The 23,797-nt window shown below is 39.7% G+C and overlaps 1 protein-coding gene across 1 annotated transcript in view; it reads left to right on the forward strand.

Moving 5' to 3' along the window:
- smg6 (SMG6 nonsense mediated mRNA decay factor) overlaps positions 1-23,797 on the forward strand; it is a 539,535-nt gene that overhangs the window by 111,415 nt on the left and 404,323 nt on the right. The window contains exon 8 of the mRNA XM_028806651.2: positions 14,828-15,088. Within this exon, the coding sequence (XP_028662484.1) occupies positions 14,828-15,088 (261 nt within the window). The remainder of the gene's footprint in view (positions 1-14,827; positions 15,089-23,797) is intronic.

The raw sequence follows: 23,797 nt of genomic DNA on the forward strand, positions 1-23,797 counted from the left end.
GGCAGTTAAAAATGTATCGCTCCAGCAATTTTAACTGTGTTACAAAGTCATCTAATATGGTATTGTAAACGGCAGCGGGAGCGTTTCTATAAACTCAATTTAAACTTACTGTTTACACCGTGCTTTGAAGATGCATAGTATGCGGCATGTGTTTCGCCGTAATTGTGGGCTCATCAGGAGTACACAGTCACTGCACTCCCTTACGGGAATCGATCCTCGTACGTAGAGGCGAAGCCCCTAACGTTGTGCCACGGCGTGAGGTTCGTTCATTTGACAGCATGTAGATCGGGGTAATTACATTGCAGGCATTCGTAGTCTGATTCACAATCTGATTGTATGGGTGGTTACCTACCAGGTAACGCTTGTGGTTGGTGAGCAAGTCGGCTAACTTCTGCCACGGTGCCCTCTTTCAGTTGCGAGAAGCAGATCATACAATGGTTGAAATAGTTTAATATATATAGCAAAATCACCGCGCTTCGCAGGGGCGAATATGGTATTGCAAACGGCAGCGTTTCTATAAACTTAAACTTACGGTTTATACCGTGCCTTGTTTCATATTCTTTTCCTACCTTATCAATTGTGTAATGTGTTTTTTGAAGAGGTTTGATTCATGGAAGTGATCACTCCTGCTGCGTTCAGTCACTTCACGTGAGCCACTGTCTTGTGTGATGTTGCGATGTCCACGGGTTTATTTAATGTTAGCTAAGACCCGGCAGTTAAAAGTTTCTCGCTACAGCAATTTTAACTCTGTTACAAAGTGATGCAAACTCTCGTTTATACCTCGTGTCTTCTCATTAAACTTGTATCTCGCGAATATGGCATTGCAAACGGCAGCGGGAGCGTTTCTATAAAGTTAAGGTTACGGTTTACACCGTGCTTTTTTATACGTCGTGTGTTCTCATTAAACTTGTATCTCGCGAATATGGCATTGCAAACGGCAGCGGGAGCGTTTCTATAAAGTTAATTTAGACTTACGGTTTACACCGTGCTTTTTTATACCTCGTGTCTTATGAAGATGCTTGTATGCGTCACTCACTCGCTTCTTATTGTTTCGCTGCCTTGTCAATTGTGTAATGAATGTTTTCTTCTGCGCTCTTTGGGGCTCCTCCTTCTTTTCTACGTACTGAGTTCACAGTCAGTTCACGTGATTACGTGGGAGGCGTGATGACGCGACACGCAACTCAGTCTCCTACGGCCATCTTGCTGCCTACCATTACAGTATATGGACAAAAAAGAGGTTCCAGTTATGACCATTACGCGTATAATTTTGAAATGAAAACTGCCTAACTTTTGTAAGTAAGCTGTAAGGAATGAGCCTGCCAAATTTCAGCCTTCCACCTACACGAGAAGTTGGAGAATTAGTGATGAGTGAGTCAGTCAGTCAGTGAGTGAGTGAGTCAGTCAGTCAGTCAGTCAGTGAGGGCTTTGCCTTTTATTATTATAGATATATATACACACACACACACACACACATATACACACACACATACATACATATACATACATACATATAGAGTATATATGTATGTATATGTATGTATGTGTATGTATATATGTATATGTATATACATATGTATATGTATGTATATGTATATACATATGTATATGTATGTATATGTATATACATATGTATATGTATGTATATGTATATACATATGTATATGTATGTATATGTATATACATATGTATATGTATGTATATGTATATACATATGTATATGTATGTATATGTATATACATATGTATATGTATGTATATGTATATACATATGTATATGTATGTATATGTATATACATATGTATATGTATGTATATGTATATACATATGTATATGTATGTATATGTATATACATATGTGTATATGTATGTATATACGTATGTATATGTATGTATATACGTATGTATATATATATATGTATTGTGGGGAACAGCCCGGACACAGACAGGTAGACATGATGTTTAAACCACACACGTTTATTCACAACTACTATTTACACTTATCGTGAGCACAAACCCAGTGCCGCAGCATCAATCACCCCTCAAGTCCTTGGCCACACGCACAATGCCTTCTCTCAGTCTCTGGTCCGCCTCCACTCCTCTCCACCAAGCTTCGTCCACTTCCACCTGACTCTTGCCCACGACTGGAGGGAGGCGGTCTCTTTTATTCACCCCGGAAGGACTCCAGGTGCATCCTGAGGGGCTCCATAGCCACACCCCTGTGTGGCGGAAGCTCTGACGGTACATCCGGAAGTGTTAATCATTTATTTTCATCAATCAACAAAATACAGTGAATGAACAAAAGAGAAATCTAAATCAAATCAATATTTGGTGTGACCACCCTTTGCCTTCAAAACCGCATCAATTCTTCTAGGTACACTTACACACAGTTTTTGAAGGAACTCTGCTGGTAGGTTGTTCCAAACGTCTTGGAGAACTAACCACAGATCTTCTGTGGATGTAGGCTTCCTCACATCCTTCTGTCTCTTCATCTAATCCCAGACACACTCAATGATGTTGAGATCAGGGCTCTGTGGGGGCCATACCATCACTTCCAGGACTTCTTGTTCTTTACGCTGAAGATAGTTCTTAATGACTTTGGCTGTATGTTTGGAGTCGTTGTCCTGCTGCAGAATAAATTTGGGGCCAATCATACGCCTCCCTGATAGTATTGCATGATGGATAAGTATCTGCCTGTATTTCTCAGCATTGAGAACACCATTAATCCTGACCAAATCTCCAACTCCATTTGCAGAAATGCAGCCCCAAATGTTCAAGGAACCTCCACCATGCTTCACTGTTGCCTGCAGACACTCATTATTGTACCGCTCTCCAGCCCTTTGACGAACAAACTGCCTTCTGCTACAGCTAAATATTTCAAATTTTGACTCATCAGTCCAGAGCACCTGCTGCCATTTTTCTGAACCCCAGTTCCTATGTTTTCGTGCATACTTGAGTCGCATGGCCTTGTTTCCACGTCGGAGGTATGGCTTTTTGGCTGCAACTCTTCCATGAAGACCACTTCTGGCCAGACTTCTGTGGACAGTAGATGGGTGTACCTATGTCCCACTGGTTTCTGCCAGTTCTGAGCTGATGGCACTGCTGGACATCTTCCGATTTTGAAGGGTAGTAAGCTTGATGTGTCTTTAATCTGCTGCACTAAGTTTCCTTGGCTGACCACTGCGTCTACGATCCTCAACTTTGCACGTTTCTTTGTGCTTCTTCAAAAGAGCTTGAACAGCACATCTTGAAACCCCAGTCTGCTTTGAAATCTTCGTCTGGGATAGACCTTGCTGATGCAGTATGCATCAGTATGCACCTTGTGTCTTGTTGCTGTGCTCAATCTTGCCATGGCATGAAACTGTCTTCCACAACCTCACCTTGGTAGCAGAGTTTGGCTGTTCCTCACCCAGTTTTAAGCCTCCTACACAGCTGTTTCTGTTTCAGTTAATGACTGTGTTTCAACCTACGTGTGACATTGATGATCATTAGCACCTGTTTCGTATAATTGGTTGATCGTACACCTGACTGTAATCCTACAAAATCCCTGACTTTGTGCAAGTGTACCTATAAGAATTGATGCTGGTTTGAAGGGAAAAGGTAGTAACACCAAATATTGATTTGATTTAGATTTTTCTTTTGTTCGCTCACTTTGCATTTTGTAAATTGATAATAATAAACAATCATTATTTATATTTCTGGAAGTATTCTTTGTTTACAGTATTTTTTCACACCTGCCTAAAACTTTTACACAGTACTGTATATACAGTAATCCCTCCTCCATCGCGGGGGTTGCGTTCCAGACCCCCCCCCCGTGAAAGGTGAAAATCCGCGAAGTAGAAACCATATGTTTATATGGTTATTTTTATATTGTCATGCTTGGGTCACAGATTTGCACAGAAACACAGGAGGTTGTAGAGAGACAGGAACGTTATTCAAACACTGCAAGCAAACATTTGTCTCTTTTTCAAAAGTTTAAACTGTGCTCCATGACAAGACAGAGATGACCGTTCCGTCTCACAATTAAAAGAATGCAAACATATCTTCCTCTTCAAAGGAGTGCGCATCAGAGAGAGAGAGAGAGAGAAAAAAGCAAACAGTCAAAAATCAATAGGGCTGTTTGGCTTTTAAGTATGCGAAGCACCGCAAAGTAGCTGCGAGGAAGAGAGCAAGCATTTTTCAGCATTTTTTAGAGGAGCGTCCGTATCCTCTAGGCCAGTATGCGAACAGCCCGTCTGCTCACACCCCCTCCGTCAGAGCGAGAGAGAGGAAAGCAAACAATTAAAAATCAATACGTGCTGTTTGATCTTTTAAGTATGCGAAGCACCATGCGGGAAGCATATCGCTTGCAAAGCAGCCAAATGTAAGCCCAGCAAAGAAGGGAGCACTGTGAAGGTAATCTTTCAGCGTTTTTTGAGGAGCGGCCGTGTCCTCTAGGGATGCGAACAGCCCCCATGCTCACAATATATTTGAGGAGTTTTATTTAATACATAATACGCGCTGTGGTTGGGTAGCTTCTCAGCCATCTGCCAATAGCGTCCCTTGTATGAAATCAACTGGACAAACCAACTGAGGAAGCGTGTGCCAGAAATTAAAAGACCCATTGTCTGCAGAAATCCGCGAACCAGCAAAAAATCTGCGATATATATTTAAATATGCTTACATATAAAATCCGCGATAGAGTGAAGCCGCGAAAGTCGAAGCGCGATATAGCGAAGGATTACTGTATACACACACACACATTATAATATATACACTGCCTGGCCAAAAAAAAGTCGCCACCAAAAAAAAAAAGGTCACACACTAATATTTCATTGGACCGCCTTTAGCTTTGATTACGGCACGCATTGTTTCGATAAGCTACTGCAATGTCACAAGATTTAGTTCCATCCAGTGTTGCATTAATTTTTCACCAAGATCTTGCATTGATGATGGTAGAGTCTGACCGCTGCGCAAAGCCTTCTCCAGCACATCCCAAAGATTCTCAACTCTGGAACAGGGTAAATCTGGAATCATCAGACCACATGACCTTCTTCCATTGCTCCAGAGTCCAATCTTTATGCTCCCTAGCAAATTGAAACGTTTTTTTTCCTTTTTGCCTCACTGATTAGTGGTTTTCTTACGGCTACACAGCTGTTCAGTCCCAATCCCTTGAGTTCCCTTCGCATTGTGTGTGTGGAAATGCTCTTACTTTCACTATTAAACATAGACCTGAGTTCTACTGTTGTTTTTCTTCGATTTGATTTCACCAAACATTTAAGAAATGAGAAGCAACTCATTGCATCAGTTGGGGTTAAATAACTTGTTGCCAGCTGAAAGATAATCGCCCATGCAGTAATTATCCAATAGGAGGCTCATACCTATTTGCTTAGTTAAATCCAGGTGGCGGCTTTTTTTTTGGACAGGCAGTGTATATATCACACACACATATACAGGTGCTGCTCATAAAATTAGAATATCATGAGAAAGTTGATTTATTTCAGTAATTCCATTCAAAAAGTGAAACATGTATATTAGATTCATTCATTACACACAGACTGATGTATTTCAAATGTTTATTTCTTTTAATGTTGATGATTATAACTGACAACTAATGAAAGTCCCAAATTCAGTATCTAGGAAAATTAGAATATCAATTAAGACCAATGGAAAAAAAAGGATTTTTAGAAATGTTGGCCAACTGAAAGGTATGAACATGAAAAGTATGAGCATGTACAGCACTCAATATTTAGTTGGGGCTCCTTTAGCCTGGATTACTGCAGCAATGTGGCGTGGCATGGAGTCGATCAGTCTGTGGCACTGCTCAGGTGTTATGAGAGCCCATGTTGCTCTGATAGTGGCCTTCAGCTCTTCTGAAATGTTGGGTCTGGCGTATTGCATCTTCCTCTTCACAATACCCCATAGATTTTCTATGGGGTTAAGGTCAGGCGAGTTTGCTGGCCAATAAAGAACAGGGATACCATGGTCCTTAAACCAGGTACTGGTAGCTTTGGCACTGTGTGCAGGTGCCAGGTCCTGTTGGAAAATGAAATCTGCATCTCCATAAAGTTCGTCAGCAGCAGGAAGCATGAAGTACTCTAAAACTTCCTGGTAGATGGCTGCGTTGACCTTGGACCTCAGAAAACACAATGGACCAACACCAGCAGATGACATGGCACCCCAAACCATCACTGACTGTGGAAACTTTACACTGGACCTCACACAATGTGGATTCTGTGCCTCTCCTCTTTTCCTCCAGACTCTGGGACCTTGATTTCCAAAGGAAATGCAAAATTTACTTTCATCAGAGAACAAAACTTTGGACCACTCAGCAGCAGTCCAGTCCTTTTTGTCTTTAGCCCAGGCGAGACACTTCTGTCGCTGTCTCTTGTTCAAGAGTGTCTTGACACAAGAAATGCGACAGCTGAAACCCATGTCTTGCATACGTCTGTGCGTGGTGGTTCTTGAAGCACTGACTCCAGCTGCAGTCCACTCTTTGTGAATCTCCCCCACATTTTTGAATGGGTTTTGTTTCACAATCCTCTCCAGGGTGCGGTTATCCCTATTGCTTGTACACTTTTTTTCTACAACATCTTGTCCTTCCCTTCGCCTCTCTATTAATGTGCTTGGACACAGAGCTCTGTGAACAGCCAGCCTCTTTAGCAATGACCTTTTGTGTCTTGCCCTCCTTGTGCAAGGTGTCAATGGTCGTCTTTTGAACAACTGTCAAGTCAGCAGTCTTCCCCATGATTGTGTAGCCTACAGAACTAGACTGAGAGACCATTTAAAGGCTTTTGCAGGTGTTTTGAGTTAATTAGCTGATTAGAGTGTGGCACCAGGTGTCTTCAATATTGAACCTTTTCACAATATTCTAATTTTCCGAGATACTGAATTTGGGACTTTTATTAGTTGTCAGTTATAATCATCAACATTAAAAGAAATAAACATTTGAAATCCATCAGTCTGTGTGTAATGAATGAATCTAATATACAAGTTTCACTTTTTGAATGGAATTACTGAAATAAATCAACTTTGTCATGATATTCTAATTTTATGACCAGCACCTGTATGTATACAGTGCATCCGGAAAGTATTCAAAGCGCATCACTTTTTCCACATTTTGTTATGTTACAGCCTTATTCCAAAATGGATTAAATTCATTTTTTTCCTCCGAATTCTACACACAACACCCCATAATGACAACGTGACAAAAGTTTACTTGAGGTTTTTACAAATTTACTGCATTGTGGTTCAGGCCCATCTGCAAAATAAAAGAAAATATGAAAAAGGTCCACCCCCTTTAAAAATGTTGAACTATTTTGACATCACGTCGTCCTCTTCTTCTTTCGGCTGCTCCTGTTAGGGGTTGTAACAGTGGAGCATCTTCTTCCATATCTTTCTGTCCTCTGCATCTTGCTCTGTTACACCCATCACCTGCTTGTCCTCTCTCACCACATCCATAAACCTTCGCTTAGGCCTTCCTTTTTTCCTCTTCCCTTGCAGCTCTATCCTTAGCATCCATCTACTAATATACCCAGCATCTCTCCTCTGCACATGTCCAAACCAACACAATCTTGCCTCTCTGACTTTGTCTCCCAACCGTCCAACGTGAGCTGACCCTCTAATGTACTCATTTCTAATCCTTTCCATTCTTGTCACAACCAGTGCAAATCTTTAACTCTGCTACCTCCAGCTCTGTCTCCTGCTTTCTGGTCAGTGCCACCGTCTCCAACCCATATAATATAGCTGGTCTCACTACCGTCCTGTAGACCTTTCCTTTCACTCTTGCTGATACCCGTCTGTCACAAATTACTCCTGACACTCTTTTCCAACCATTCCACCCTGCCTGCACTCTTTTTCATCTCTCTTCCACAATCTCCGTTACTCTGTACTGTTGATCCCAAGTATTTAAATTCATCCACCTTCGCCAACTCTACTCCCTGCATCCTCACCATTCCACTGACCTCCCTGTCATTTACACACATGTATTCTGTCTTGTTTCTACTGACCTTCATTCCTCTCCTCTCTAGAGCATATCTCCACCTCTCCAGGGTCTCCTCAACCTGCTCCCTACTATTGCTACAGATCACAATGTCATCAGCAAACATCATAGTCCACGGGGACTCCTGTCTAATCTCGTCTGTCAACCTGTCCATCACCATTGCAAATAAGAAAGGGCTCAGAACCGATCCCTGATGTAATCCCACCTCCAACTTGAATGCATCCGTCACTCCTATCGCAGACCTCAGTACTGTCACGCTTCCCTTGTACATATCCTGTACAACTTTTACGTACTACTTCTGCCACTCCCGACTTCCTCATACAATACCACAGCTCCTCTCGAGGCACCCTGTGATATGCTTTCTCCAGGTTCACAAAGACGCAATGCAACTCCTTCTGGGCTTCTCTAAACTTCTCCATCAACATCCTCAGAGCAAACATAGCATCTGTGATGCTCTTTCTTGACATGAAACCTTACTGCTACTCACTAATCATCACCTCACTTCTTAACCTAGCTTCCACTACTCTTTCCCATAACTTCATGCTGTGGCTCATCAATTTTATTCCCCTGTAGTTACTGCAGTCCTGCACATCCCCCTTATTCTTAAATATCGGCACCAGTGCACTTCTTCTCCACTTGTGATGGCATCTTCTCACTTTCCAAGATTCCATTAAACAATCTGGTTAAAAACTCCACGGCCATCTCTCCTAAACACCTCCATGCTTCCATAGGTATGTCATCTGGACCAACGGCCTTTCTATTCTTCATCCTCTTCATAGCTGTCCTTACTTCCTCCTTGGTAATCCGTTGCATTTCCTGATTTTCTATCTCCACATCATCCAACCTCTTCTCTCTCTCTCTCGTTCTTTTCATTCATCAGCCTCTCAAAGTACTCTTTCCATCTGCTCAACACACTCTCCTCGCTTGTGAGTACGTTTCTATCTTTAGCTTTTATCACCCTAACCTGCTGCACATCTTTACCAGCTCAATCCCTCTGTCTAGCCAATCGGTACAGGTCCTTTTCTCCCTCCTTAGTGTCCAACATTTCATACAACTCATCATACACCTTATCTTTAGCCGTTGCAAGCTCTCTCTTCACCTTGTGCCTTATCTCCTTGAACTCCTGTGTACTTTCTTCATCTCTCTGACTATCCCACTTCTTCTTTGCGATCCTCTTCCTCTGTATACTCTCCTTTATTTCCTCATTCCACCACCAGGTTTCCTTTTCCTCCTTCCTCTTTCCAGATGTCACACCAAGCACCCTTCTTGCTGTCACCCTTACTACATCTGCTGTAGTTTCCTAGCTGTCTGGCTCTGCCTTGGCTCTGCCCTCACTCTCTTCCTTTTTTTGATCTCCAGCGTCATCCTACAGACCACCATCCTATGCTGCCTAACTACACTTTCCCCTGCCACCACTTTGCAGTCTTAAATCTCCTTCAGATCAACTCTTCTGCATAGGATGTAATCTACCTGTGTGCATCTTCCTCCACTCTTGTACGTAACCCTATGTTCCTCCCTCTTCTTAACACTAGAATTACCAGAGCCTACGAAAAAACTCGTAGATCCGGCCCACCTTAAATCGCTTCTTAAATCCGTTCACACCTCTCCGCCAGCATCCTTTGTCCTCTAAATGTGCTGATAAAAGACAAGCTGCCAGCAGCCGGCTATTCCAACCCCCCGCCGACTTAGAATGTGAGCGAACTTTTCCTAGCTCATGCCTTTGTTGATTATCTGAGAGTGAAGTGGAGTTTTACAGTGGAAATAGATCGTTATTTGGAACACACGCATTTCATGCGTGTTCCGTTTCTAAAGTAATCTGTGTAAACACATTGTTAAAACAGAAACTTTGTCATATTTTAGTAATAAATGTTACAAAATGTAGTAGGCATAAACTATAGAATGTGTAAAGCCCGAGTTCCAAAGATCTAATAAACACTTTCACAAAAGCTTCAAGGATTGTACAACAACTTCCGTGGCGTAGCGCGTTAAGATTTGCCTCTTAGAGCACAACAGCTTTGCTGCCTCACAGACCTGAGTTCGATTCCCCACTGGGGATGAAGTGTTGCTTTTTTTTTTCTTTTTAACCTCAAACGGACATAAAATTTATAAATTGGTATGCACTGTCAGTTAATGAGATCGTTATACAGTAATCCCTCCTCCATCGCGGGGGTTGCGCTCCAGAGCCACCCGCGAAATAAGAAAATCCGCGAAATAGAAACCATATGTTTATATGGTTATTTTTATATTGTCATGCTTGGGTCACAGATTTGCGCAGAAACACAGGAGGTTGTAGAGAGACAGGAACGTTATTCAAACACTGCAAGCAAACATTTGTCTCTTTTTCAAAAGTTTAAACTGTGCTCCATGACATTACATGTATCTCTACTTGTTTCTTAAACGGGCTTTCTCTTACGCCTACAGGACACAATACATTATATTCATATTACACCTCTCTGAACAATTTAAATGCTAAGATGTATACTTGTTGTTATTTTATGATGAAATGAATTAAAGCATTTATTAAACATGGCGCCACAGTGCGCCATGGTCCAGAAATGTTCCTGTCCCCTGCAAGATGCTTTCTGCTTGATCCTCGATGAAATAATTTATTGCAGCAGTACTGTCTGTTTCAAACATACTAACCCCCAATTCCTGTCCTTCCTTTCTCCAAGTAACCAATCGCCACATAATCAGCTCTTTAATAAATGTCATGCCATCTGTAAGCTTAGAGTGCCGATTCTTCAAAACATTTAAGGAACATTGCAATATCTTTGTAGTACAGTAATCCCTCCTCCATCGCGGGGGTTGCGTTCCAGAGCCACCCGCGAAATAAGAAAATCCGCGAAGTAGAAACCATATGTTTATATGGTTATTTTTATATTGTCATGCTTGGGTCACAGATTTTCGCCGAAACACAGGAGGTTGTAGAGAGACAGGAACGTTATTCAAACACTGCAAACAAACATTTGTCTCTTTTTCAAAAGTTTAAACTGTGCTCCATGACAAGACAGAGATGACAGTTCTGTCTCACAATTAAAAGAATGCAAACATATCTTCCTCTTCAAAGGAGTGCGTGTCAGGAGCACAGAATGTCACATAGATAGAGAAAACAATCTCTAGCAAACAAATCAATAGGGCTGTTTGGCTCTTAAGTATGCGAAGCACCACGGCACAAAGCTGTTGAAGGCGGCAGCTCACACCCCCTCCGTCAGGAGCAGGGAGAGAGAGAGAGAGAGACAGAGTTTGTTTTTCAGTCAAAAATCAATACGTGCCCTTCGAACTTTTAAGTATGCGAAGCACTGTGCAGCATGTCGTTTCAGGAAGCAGCTGCACAAAAGATAGCAACGTGAAGATAATCTTTCAGCATTTTTAGACGAGCGTCCGTATCGTCTAGGTGTGCGAACAGCCCCCCTGCTCAATCCCCATACGTCAGGATCACAGATAGTCAGCGCAAGAGAGAGAGAAAAGTAAGCAATCTAGCTTCTCAGCCATCTGCCAATAGCGTCCCTTGTATGAAATCAACTGGGCAAACCAACTGAGGAAGCATGTACCAGAAATTAAAAGACCCATTGTCCGCAGAAATCCGCGAACCAGCAAAAAATCTGCGATATATATTTAAATATGCTTACATATAAAATCCGCGATGGAGTGAAGCCGCGAAAGGCGAAGCGCGATATAGCGAGGGATCACTGTATTTTCATGTGGGATGCTCCTTTTAAAATATTTTTTTAACAATTCAGACTGCAATTAACAGGAACAACTTTCCTTATAACTGTTATTTTTAAGATCCATAACACACAGGCAGTCAGAGCACTGCGTAATAGAGAGACCGCACGTTGATCTTTTTTCTTCTTTCAGTACATGTGCCTTCCCTGTTTATTTATATATCTCTGCCTGTCTGTCTCTCTTTTACGCAGTGCTCGGTCTATCTCTGTGTTATGGATCTTAAAAATAGCAGTTATAAGGACAGTTGTTCCTGTTAATTGCAGTCTGAATTGTTAAAAAAATATTTTAAAAGGAGCATCCCACATGAAAATATAACGATCTCATTAACTGACAGTGCATACCAATTTATAAATTTTATGTCCGTTTGAGGTTAAAAAGAAAAAAAAAAAGCAACACTTCATCCCCAGTGGGGAATCGAACTCCGGTCTGTGAGGCGGCAAAGCTGTTGTGCTCTAAGAGGCAAATCTTAACGCGCTACGCCACGGAAGTTGTTGTACAATCCTTGAAGCTTTTGTGAAAGTGTTTATTTGATCTTTGGAACTCGGGCTTTACACATTCTATAGTTTATGCCTACTACATTTTGTAACATTTATTACTAAAATATGACAAAGTTTCTGTTTTAACAATGTGTTTACACAGATTACTTTAGAAACGGAACATGAAATGCGTGTGTTCCAAGTAATGATCTATTTCCACTGTAAAACTCCACTTCACTCCCAGATAATCAACAAAGGCATGAGCTGGGAAAAGTTCGCTCACATTCTAAGTCGGTGGGGGGATGGAATAGCCGGCTGCTGGCAGCTTGTCTTTTATCAGCACATTTAGAGGACAAAGGATGCTGGCGGAGAGGTGTGAACGGATTTAAGAAGCGATTTAAGGTGGGCCGGATCTACAAGTTTTTTCATAGGCTCTGGTAATTCTAGTGTTAAAATACTTATTCACCACAGCCATGTCCATCTTTTTGGCAAAATCCACTATCCCCTGACCTTCTTCATTCCTCTCCTTGACACCATACCTACCCATCACCTCCTCGTCTCCACTGTTCCCTTTACCAACATGCCCATTGAAATCCGCTCCAATCACCCCTTTCTGTCCCTTGGGTACACTGTTCATCACTTCATCCAACTCACTCCAAAAATCTTCTTTTTCACCCATTGCACACCCAACTTGCGGTGCATATGCACTAACAACATTCATCATCACACCTCCAATTTCCAGCTTCATAATCATTACTCCTACCCCATTTCTCCTCCCATCCACACCATGATAGACCAATCTGAATCCACCTCCAATCCACCTGGCCTTACTACCCTTCCATTTTTTCTTTTGCACGCACAATATATCAACCTTCCTTCTCTCCATCATATCTGCTAACTCTCTCCCCTTACCAGTCATACTGCCAACATTCAGTGTTCCTACCCTCAGTTCCACTCTTTACTTTCCTCCTGCCTCCAGACACGTCTCCCCCCTCTTCTTCTCCTTCTTCGGCCAACAGTAGCCCAGTTTCCGCCAGCACCCTTTTGGCTAACAGTACTGGTGGCGGTCGTTGTTAACCCGGGGCTCGACTGATCCGTTATGGAAATTTGTATTGTTGTCCGCATATTGATTTGGCAAAATTTTATACCGGATGCCCTTCCTGACGTAACCCTCACCATTTATCTGGGCTTGGGACCGGGACGAAGAAAGACACTGGTTTATGCATCCCCTGTGGCTGTGTTATTATTGATGTATCAACAATTGTTTTAATATAAATTCTTGTTTAAACCTTGTATATGTCAAGTAATAATATTTTAAAAAGTTAAAACATTTAGTTACAATGAGCAGTTTTATTTCTACTCCTGATTTATAGTTTTGGTTTTTTTTTTTTTTTGGTTTTTTTTGTTGCAACCAAACAATTGATTGGCATTAAATTGATCCTTATACAGTAAATGGGTGCCTTGACATAAGATATTTTTCTGGTCAGAAGTCATTTTTCCCTTTCATTTAGTTTTACTAATTCTGGTAAGGCTAATACTAATTTTGATTCAAACCTATAAAGAGAAAGATCTATAAAATTAAAATGTTTTATCTTTTGCTCAGTCCTTATGAACACTAATACTGTTGTAACATGTACAAAGCTATTCAGTTAGATGTGGGTATGCTGTGTTTCAGAAGTAATGCATGGACCTTGCTCATGTTTAATTGTTCATCTGATGCATAATTAATCCTTATAGTAAGTTTCAACAGACAAACTGTCACATTCTGGGAATTCTCCAGCCTATCTCTTAACTGTGGCATATTATCAAGACTGGTCCTGGTGCAGGTACACATCAGCTAGGCAAAAATGCGTTTCTAAACGCTAATGGTTCTGTAATTTTAGAGATTCGGTGATAGCATGGTACTTTTTAGTATCTATGTCTACTTGGTTCTGAAACAATAAACACATCCTATACAACACGGAATCAAAAAGCATTTTGGTATAAAGGAGTTAATCCTTTAACTCTTACAAGGCCAGGTCTGGCTCAAAACTTTTTAATCGCCCCTTGTCGATGGTATTATTTAGAACTGAAAATCACTTAGCTGCATTTCTTCAATTTGAAGAATATTACATTATGTCTGCCTAAAAACTGACACTAAACACCAAAGTAAATATAGAAAGTTACTCTGTCACATAGTCATTCTAGGCCTTGACTCAACATTAAAAGCAGAATACTTACTACTTTTTAAATTTATCTAAACAATAGTTATCTGTAAGTGGGAGAGATTTAATACAGCCAAATACTCATATGTACTGTTAAATCTGCACTTATTGTTTTGAAAAGGTTATTTTACATTATCCGTTGTTTTCAAAACAAAGATGCAGAAATAAAAAATAACCAGTTAGTTTGATTTAAGATTTGTAAGCTATTGAACAGACACAAATCAAGACTGTCAGAATCAAGAAGTACCAGCAAGTGAGTCTTTCTTAGTTATTCACTGCTGCTTTAAGCAGAAACATTACTAATTTTTTATTTATTTTCATGTAATGAAATGTATATTGTTAATTTTATATTCAGACAGAAAAGGAATTTGATTAAATTTTCTTTTGGAAAGCTCTGGTTTTAGAGGTTCTAGGCTATATTTAATAGATGATATTCTTCACCTAGGCTGACCAGCTGGAGCGTCGGCGACAGCAACAGGTGCTTCAGGATAGAGAAGAAGTTTCTGGTTTCAAACTTGGACTCTGGAGTCGGGGTTCAGGAGGCTCAGGAGTGAGGTCATCTCTTGGACACTTTGGAGATGAAACAGCCCGTGTGGAGATCTGGGTGCGGCCTAAGGGCAGGAGGAAAAGTCAGTCCACAAAAGGAGTAGAATGCACTAGGGAGCTGGAACAAGACAAAGATTTTGGGTATTTGACACCAAGTGAGGTGAGTCCACCTGTTTAAGAGTAGTCAGTCCACCTCTGACTCCCACACCAACCCTCTGTTTTAAAAACTGAAACCAGGATTCTCTATGAAAATGGTGATTGATGTTCTTAAATCTTGGAGGCTAAACTTCTTTGTTTAGTATATTAGGTTAAATTTAATTTAAGTAAATGAAAATTTTATCCTGTACTGTTTTTGTTAACTTGTATAGTATAGACTGTTTTCCAGAGTGATAACCTTGTTAAAAAAATTACTTGATACAGACTTATGGATTCACTTTTTTGTTTAATTAGACACTTTTCTGTTTGCACATAAATATTAATATTCATTCTTGTTCAGCTTTATGAAAAATCCTTAAATTTAATCTTGGCAGACAGGATGTAAAGTAGGTTGATACAATGCTTCTTGACATACGTTATGTATGAAAAGAGCAGTTGAAGCTAGGGGTGGGCAGTATGACCAAAATTCTATATCACTTTATTTTTCTAAATTATCCCGGTTTCACGGTATTCGACGGTATTTTTTTCCCCATGCATGAGTGGATGTTAACCACATTTTCCACTGCAATTACTGGCTAAGAATAACCTATTCCACTGTCAAGAGTATTGTACATTGTACAAAAAAAAAACATTTTAATGTGCACACAAGTATTAGTACAGTTTTGCATTACCCCATAAAGTGATAGTTTTCAAGGGGGTGGCACTAATGGAGAAGGTATCACATTGCATGACAGATGCAGTCAAAATATAGAACCTTTTTATTGAACAAATTTTGCAAAAACAAACTATAATTTTGACAACATATTTTCAACCATACAAAGAGGCATTTAGACTTAGTAAAATATCCAGAAGTGCTTGTCAAAAATTGTATTGCACCGAATATGTCTTAGAAAAGGAATAAATAGTAAATATTTTTTGTAAACCAACTACACTTTCTGTTAATGTTAACAATCTCTGTCCACTGACACGTTAAAGTGACTTTTTAAACAACTTTATCATCATTAAACTGCATAATATTTAAACTAATAAATAATAACAATAAAATAAATAATAGTATTATTACTGATAGTTGCACTATTACTTCAAGACTTCAAGCCCAGGTGCATTACACAGTATTCACCAAATTAAAATAAAATAAAACAAGTGCAACTTGATGATGACATCTTTACCAACTGAACCATCATTTAGGCAAACTGCATTAATATGGACCTTGCTTCAAGCTAAGCTATACTGGGAAGAAAAAAACAAACTATATGTCGAGAACAAAGTCAACATTTCCACTTTATTCTCGCCGTTTATGTCGAGATTAAAGTCGACATTTCCACTTTATTCTTGCCGTTTATGTTGAGATTAAAGTCGACATTTCCACTTTATTCTCATAGATTACTTCATAATTAAAGTAGAATGTCGTAAACTAAACTTCTTCCTAAAATCAATGTTTAATCAATTACTTAATTTACCCTGCCATAAATTAATGCAGCACATTAAATGCTTTGTGTTACGTTCCCCGACCCAGTGGTTAATCACTACGCTTCTTAAACTGACTTCCTCCGCACTAAGAGAAGACAGCGATCACCATACAGAATCCATTCACTTCATGATATTCCTGCTTTCTAAAAATTTAGAATGCTAAGATAAATACTTGATATCATTTTCATGATGAAATGCATTAAAGCAGGTATTACGCATGCACGGTAGTGAGGCGGTAGTTCTGCTCCCTCGCAGTAAGGGGTCCCCCCAGGTGTATGTTCAGTGTAGAGAACTTTATGGCAGGTGTGACGAGGCTCCAGAAAACTGGATGTATGAATAGCTATCGCACAGGTTTAACTTAAATATTGTGTAAATGTTGGGTTTGTGATCTGCTGGTCGGAGACACGAACACAGAACAATGCATGTTCTTCTGAGCAGGCTATCTTTATTGCATGCATGCTGTCTCTATCTGACGTACCAAAACCCCCGTTTCTATCCTTCCTTTTTCTTTCACCACATAACCAATCACCACACGATAAACGTCTTTGTGAAATTAAAACTAGTTATAAACTTAGCCCACGGAGTGTTCAGAAAATATCTTCGTTATACATGTTTAATTATGCCATCCATTCAGAGTTGCGCCCATCTCTGAACGAGTCGCCAGCACATCGCAGGATGAATACAAGCAAAACATACACTAGCAGGGTCAATATAGCACAACAAAACCCCACATCCTACATGACTTTGAAAGGAAACTGAAGCACGCCGAGTAAACCCACCAGAAAAACATGCAACTGCAAGGCAGGCACGCCACCGTGCCCCCATATGATTAATGCATGCTTTAATGCATTTCACCATGAAAATTATATTAAGTATTTATCTTAGCATTCTAAATGTTCAGAGAGCAGGAAGATCATGAAGTGAATGTATTCTGTGCGGCGATCGCTGCCGGCACCTCCTCTTAGTGCAAGAAGAAGTCAGTTTAAGAATCACTTAACACAAAGCATTTAATGTGCTATATAACTTATGACGGGGTTTGAGAAAATCTAGTAAATTAAATATTCATTTTACGATGAAGTTTAGTTTACGATGTTCTACTTTAATGACAAATTACGAGAATAAAGTCAACATGTCGACTTTAATCTTGACATAAACGGCGAGAATAAAGTAGAAATGTCGAGAATAAAGTCAACATGTCGACTTTATTCTCGTCATAAGCGTCAAGATTAAAGTGGACATGTTGAGAATAAAGTCAACATGTCGTCACACTATTACACAGTACCCAGGTACATTACACTGTATTGAAAACAAGTAAAACAAGTACAAGTGTGTATATAAACATAGGGAACTCCAGTTTCTGTATTACATCTTGCCTGAAGAAGGGGCCTGAGTTGCCTCGAAAGCTTGCATATTGTAATCTTTTTAGTTAGCCAATAAAAGGTGTCATTTTGCTTGGCTTTTCTCTACATTCATAATGGCTAACACAGTACAACACCCAAGTACTAGTGGTGTATCAGTGAAAAAGAGCCCTAGTGCAACAAATCTGTGTTTAGCGGTGTAGCAGTGAAAAAGGTCCCCACTTGAACAGTTTCCCGCTGCGCCATGTTCCGAACGTCGTTTAGGCAATTTAAACCGGTGTTGCGGTATAAGAAAAATCCATATCATAAAAAAAATAAAAAATGGTTTTCGGTATGAACCGGTATACCGCCCAGCACTAGTTGAAGCTCATAGTTAAAATAATTTATAAAAGTTTCAAGAATTTCATACCAGAGTTTACAATAGTAGTTTTCCTTGGGGATCCATAAATCCTGTTGAGATACTATATTTTAAGTGAAAGATCAAGAGGATAAGAAAAAGGCATTTTTCATAGCTTATTTTGCTTTAATTTACCAAGGGCGTCAATATTAGTGGATTACAGTTTAATAATATAACCATTTATAATTACATTGATTTAATAGTGGTGTCCAAAAATGTTGGATTTATAAATTCTTTAATTTGACGTCATCCTTACAAACGAAAGAGAAGCAGCTGAGAGTTTTTGTATTTTCTGTGATGTGAGAGTTAATTAAAAAAAAAACCAAACATTTTGCTCCTTAAAACTTGTGTTTTGGTTGCTGCTAAGGAGCCGTGCAGGAATTTGTAAAGTTTTTTTCCCCTTTAGGAGGGTTTTTTGCCTTTTTTTTTTTTTCACCTGCACTGGAGGAAAAAGCAGCTGAGTGTATGGTGGAGTGTTTGGAAAAGTTACTTGTACTTGTTCTGGCTATTTGTTTTCAAACTAGTTTTCAAACTAGTGTTGGCAAAGCAGGTCACCAAGCTGCAGTAGTTGACACCGGCATCTCTAAGTACATAACCATGTTGTAATGATGCATAGTTATAAGCACAGAAACGACAATTCCTTTGTGGTGTAGCTGTCTTTGGCAAATGTTTCCAAATGGTCCAAAAATTGTTCAAATTCAGCTACCAGATGAAGATTTTAGTGAGAAAACAGTTGAGAATGAACACAAGAAAGGAAAGGGAAAAAGGGAAACTTTTGATATTCTGCTTAAATATCTAGGTTACATCCCTAAAGGATCATTCCATGTTAGATCAACCAATGGCCCAAACACTTTGGACTCAAAAATTTATGGAAAATTACCAAGTGTACCTATGTTAGTCAAGAGACACCCTGTAATTTTTTTCATATAAGATCAATGCTTTCCAAGATACAGCCAGTTTTCCGAGGGGAGTGGTGGGGGGCGTGGGGTGTATCAATTTTATCCAGCCTCATATTTTTAATCACATTTCACAAGTCCATAACTCAAGAGCTAAATTACTAAGCAGGCTCAGACTTTGCATGCTGGTACATTAATTGGTATAGTATGTGACAAAATGAAAACATTTAGTCCAGATGACCCTACATGTTCAAAGCAGCCCTTTGAAATTGACCAAAATTTAATTTGAGTTTTTGGCTTAGCTATGTTTAGGTCTCAGAAACACATTTGTAACCAACACAGACTTTTGATTTTTTTTCCTTATTCAGATAACTATATAGCTTTCTGAAAAAGCAATAAACAGAAAAGTAACTGCATCAGGGTTTCAACAGCAGACCTCTCAAATCCAAAAAATAATTTTTGGTTTCATCTTCAGAGCACCCATTGGCTGTATCTTGGAAAGTATTGATCTTCTGTTAAAATAATTTTTACAGGATGTCTCCTGGATAACGTAGGTACACCTGTTATTTTTTCAGATTTTTTGAGACCGAAGTGCATGAGATTTCTGGAGAATTGGTTGATTTGACATGGAATGACCTTTAATGTTTCTATGTATTTTTCTATGCAACATTTAGAAAACTATATGCCCTTAATGCCTATCTGTCTGACCATTCATGTTTCTTTCTAGTTGTCTGTCTTCAATCTATGGCATATATTACTGTCACACAGTGTTAAGATAATAAACATTCTGTTTTCTACAACTTATAGGGGGTTAAACTGAATCTTCCATTATCTATTCAGGGGTGACCAACTCTGATCCTTGTGAGCCCTATTGGCTACAAGTATTCATTCTAACCATTTTCTTAATTAGTGACTAGTTTCTTCTACTAATTAACTTCATTTAATTTATTTGCTATTTATGACTGAGACCCTTTAAATCAGGGCTAAGCAGCATCGGTCCTGGAGGGCCACAGTGCCTTCAGGTTTTTTTTACAACCCAGTTTCGTCATGAGAAATCATTCATTGCTGATGAAGCACTTTTTGCTCAAGTGACATTTTTTTGCTTCCTATTAGTTGTCTCACTTGTTAAGATTTTGTACTCTTTTCTTATTTTAGTCTTAAACAGCTGTATTCATTGTTTTTAACTGCTCCTCATTAGCAATAAGATGCAAATGACAGAGGAACCAGCAGTTAAACATCTAGCTTGTCTCCATATCGTGTGTATTCGACATTCACATTTTGGTTTACAACATAATTAAGTACTGAAAAGGAAACTGAAGAAAAAGTTAAGAACTAAAAATCACTCATCTTTTTTAGCTTTCAAATCACTTGGATGATACATGTATAATTAGAAAGGAAAAAAAATCTGATTTATGAATGAACTGACATGGTAGAGTTAAAACCAGGGTTGTGGAGTCGGAGAAAATTTTGGGTACCTGGAGTTGGAGTCAGCAAAAATATACCGACTCCTAATGAATTTAAATTGTAATGAAAAAAAATACAGCAAGTTCAAATGTCCCATTTCACAAACAGTAGTCATAATTAAGTACTTCTCTGATGTAAGAATAAAGCCCAATGCATAGTTGTGTTACTACTAGTGTGAAGTTCAGCTGAGCTATTATACAACCAGACATTCACATATTGTAATGTGGATTATGGTACATTACAAAACCTGTTTTCATTTTATTTCAGATATAATGTGTTTAACAAGTTCACAAGTGTAATGATGTAGGTGTGTGCTTTGGCATGATGTGTTTCAGGGGTTCTGTCAGCACTCTCCACATATTCTCCCACCCAGGGCTGAACTTTAGCATAACTTTGCACACCACCTGTTTTAGAAGATTTAGAAATTAAAAAGGAACAGATTCTATGTATTGTGACAAATAATGCTTCTAATATGTTAAGCACAATTGAGAAAATGAATAAAGTAGATGAAGAAACTGACAAACAGATATTAGAGGAAGACAGTTCAGCAAGTATTAGAGAAAGTGAAACCGAAGAGAATAGTGAAATTTTGGATAACATTACTGAAGAAGCATCTAAGCTTACTACTATTCAACATATGCATTGTTCTGTTCATACTATGCAACTTGCAATAAGAGATGGATTGAAAGATCGTCATGCAGCTACTCTAATTGGCAAATTGAGGCAAGTAACTGTTACAGCCAGGGCTCCTAAAACAGATGCCATTTTGGATCAAACAGCATGCTGGGGAAGCATTTATTTGATGGTAAAGTGTTTGCTTGAACTAAAAGACTTTCTTGAAGAACTGGACAATGAAAATGTTTTATTAACTGAAAGCCAGTGGGCACAAGTAAAAGAACTGGAAAGTTTACTTTCTTACCCCTTTACTGTCACCAAGAGGTTGCAATATGAAGATTTTACACCTGATAATTTTTTCTTGGAATGGAAGAGCTGGATATATTACCTGAACAAAAGTGAAGGGTTAATAGCTGATGGCATTGTATCTTCAATGAAGAAAAGAGAGAGTCTCTTACTGGATAATCAAATCTTGTTAGCTGCTATTTATGTTGATCCAATGAGCTGAATTTTGTTGAGCAATGACCAGATTGCTAATGAAAAAAAGGCACTCTATGATGTAGCAGTTCACATGAAGGGATTACTACTAGCTGAAATACCACCACTGGGTGACACTGTAAGCACTGGTAACTAAGGATCATCCTCTTCAAATGAAGAATTAGACTTTGATCCCTACTTGGACGAAATGGAAGTTTCAAAAGCAAACCGACATCACCTATATGTGAAAGATAAACGACCAGTAAATGTCCAAATAAAGAGATTTCCAGCAGGAGTTTTTTTAAAGAATTAAAAGTACAGTAGACTCCAGCGAAGTCGCGGTTCAGAGTTTGCGGCCTCAGTCATTTACGGATTTTTCCTTAGAACCTACCTAATAATTGTTAGCGGAAACCGCAGATATCCTCCGCAATTTTTATGGCTTTTTTTGTGGCAATACTGTACTGTAGAGGAAAACGCGGCTTGGGATGGTGAAAGTAGCCAATATAATTTGAAACTGCAACTCCCAGCAGTCCCTGCATTGGCTCTGATTGGTCTTCTGCTGAGGGTGCTGGGCTGTTGGGGTCAAAGGATGTCAGCGTGGCTTTTAAAAAGGGGGTGGTGACCAAAAGCAAAAAAAAAAGTTTTTGTAATTTGTGTTTCAAGTTCCTCTGTCTCTGCCTTCTTTTGGGTTACCTGAACTTATTCGTTTTGTCTTGGATCGTTTCGTGGTTGGCGTCTGGATTGTCTGCCGTCTGCCTGTGTACATGAGGACTGTTAGTGGATTCATGGCCATCCTGCAAAGAAAGGAGCGCTCCTGAACCCGTCCACCTGTCTTCAACATTTCAGGAACTAGTGGTAGGACTATCTTTACATTCCCATTCAATGTGCGGATCTCTGGACTATCTATTTTCATCATTACATTTCATCCATTGCCATTTTTCATTGTTTACTGTATGTGTTTTGTTATATTTAATGTGTTATCGCCGTAAGGGTAACAGGGGTTGTATCGTTGTTTTCATTTATTTAATTTGTTTTCATTACATTCTTTATTTGGTGTTTGATTACCGGTTTACTTTGTTTTTGTCTCTGTTTGTGAGTGCGTGCGGGTCGGGCCAAGGCTGGATGCGTCCCTGGAATCTCCACCTTAAAAATAAATAAATCACCGTCTTCTCAACGGTGTGAATCTTAGCAGCACCGTACGGCTACAGCGTTATTCATTTCTCCTTGCTGCTGATTGACTGTGATGCATCTCCAGCTGAGTGTTTTTGTATTTTCCGTTTTGTTCCTCTTAACCCTTAAACCGCCACAACCGGCTATAGTCGTTTCTCAATGCCATTTGCGAGCACGCAGGAGCTGATCAGTCAGTGCCGTACATTTGTTGAGCAGCCAGCTCGTGACCACAGTCAGCCCCTTGTGAGCAGGGGGGCTGAACGCACCCCTAGAAGACACAGGCGCTCCTCAAAAAACCCCTCTTAAAAAACACTGATAGACTACTTTCACATTGCTCCCTTACTTGCTGGGCTTACTTACGGCAACTCTGTCACGTGATATGCTTCTCGCGCGACGCTATGCATACTTAAAAGCCTGAACAACACCTGTCCTTTTTGGCTGATTGCTTTGTTTCTCTCTCCTGCCCCAGACATCTTCTGCTCTTGTTGGGGGTCCCATTCCTGTTGTGCTCCCCTATGATGTTTGTCTATTCTTTGATCGAGAACTAACTTCATACTGAGCTCATTTTACTTCTGAAAGAGACATGTTTATTTGAAGTGTTTGAATAAAGTTCCTGTCTCTACAAGCAATTCTGTGACTCAAGCGTGACACACTGCAGCCTCACTGTCCCTGGGATTGAGCCGCTGCACTAGACTAGCCTGCCAGCGTCAGCGTTTACCTCTGTGTGCTTGAGTGCAGCCAGTTCAAGCGCAGTTGGCTCGGTGATTTACTGAATTTCATCTATGGCATCAGTTGCACCTTGTACATATTGTTCCAGTAGTTTTTAAAATCATTTTTACAGTTCATTAGCAGTGTGTAAAATGATC

The sequence above is a fragment of the Erpetoichthys calabaricus genome, chromosome 8, assembly GCF_900747795.2.
Source record: "Erpetoichthys calabaricus chromosome 8, fErpCal1.3, whole genome shotgun sequence".
NCBI lineage: Eukaryota > Metazoa > Chordata > Cladistia > Polypteriformes > Polypteridae > Erpetoichthys > Erpetoichthys calabaricus.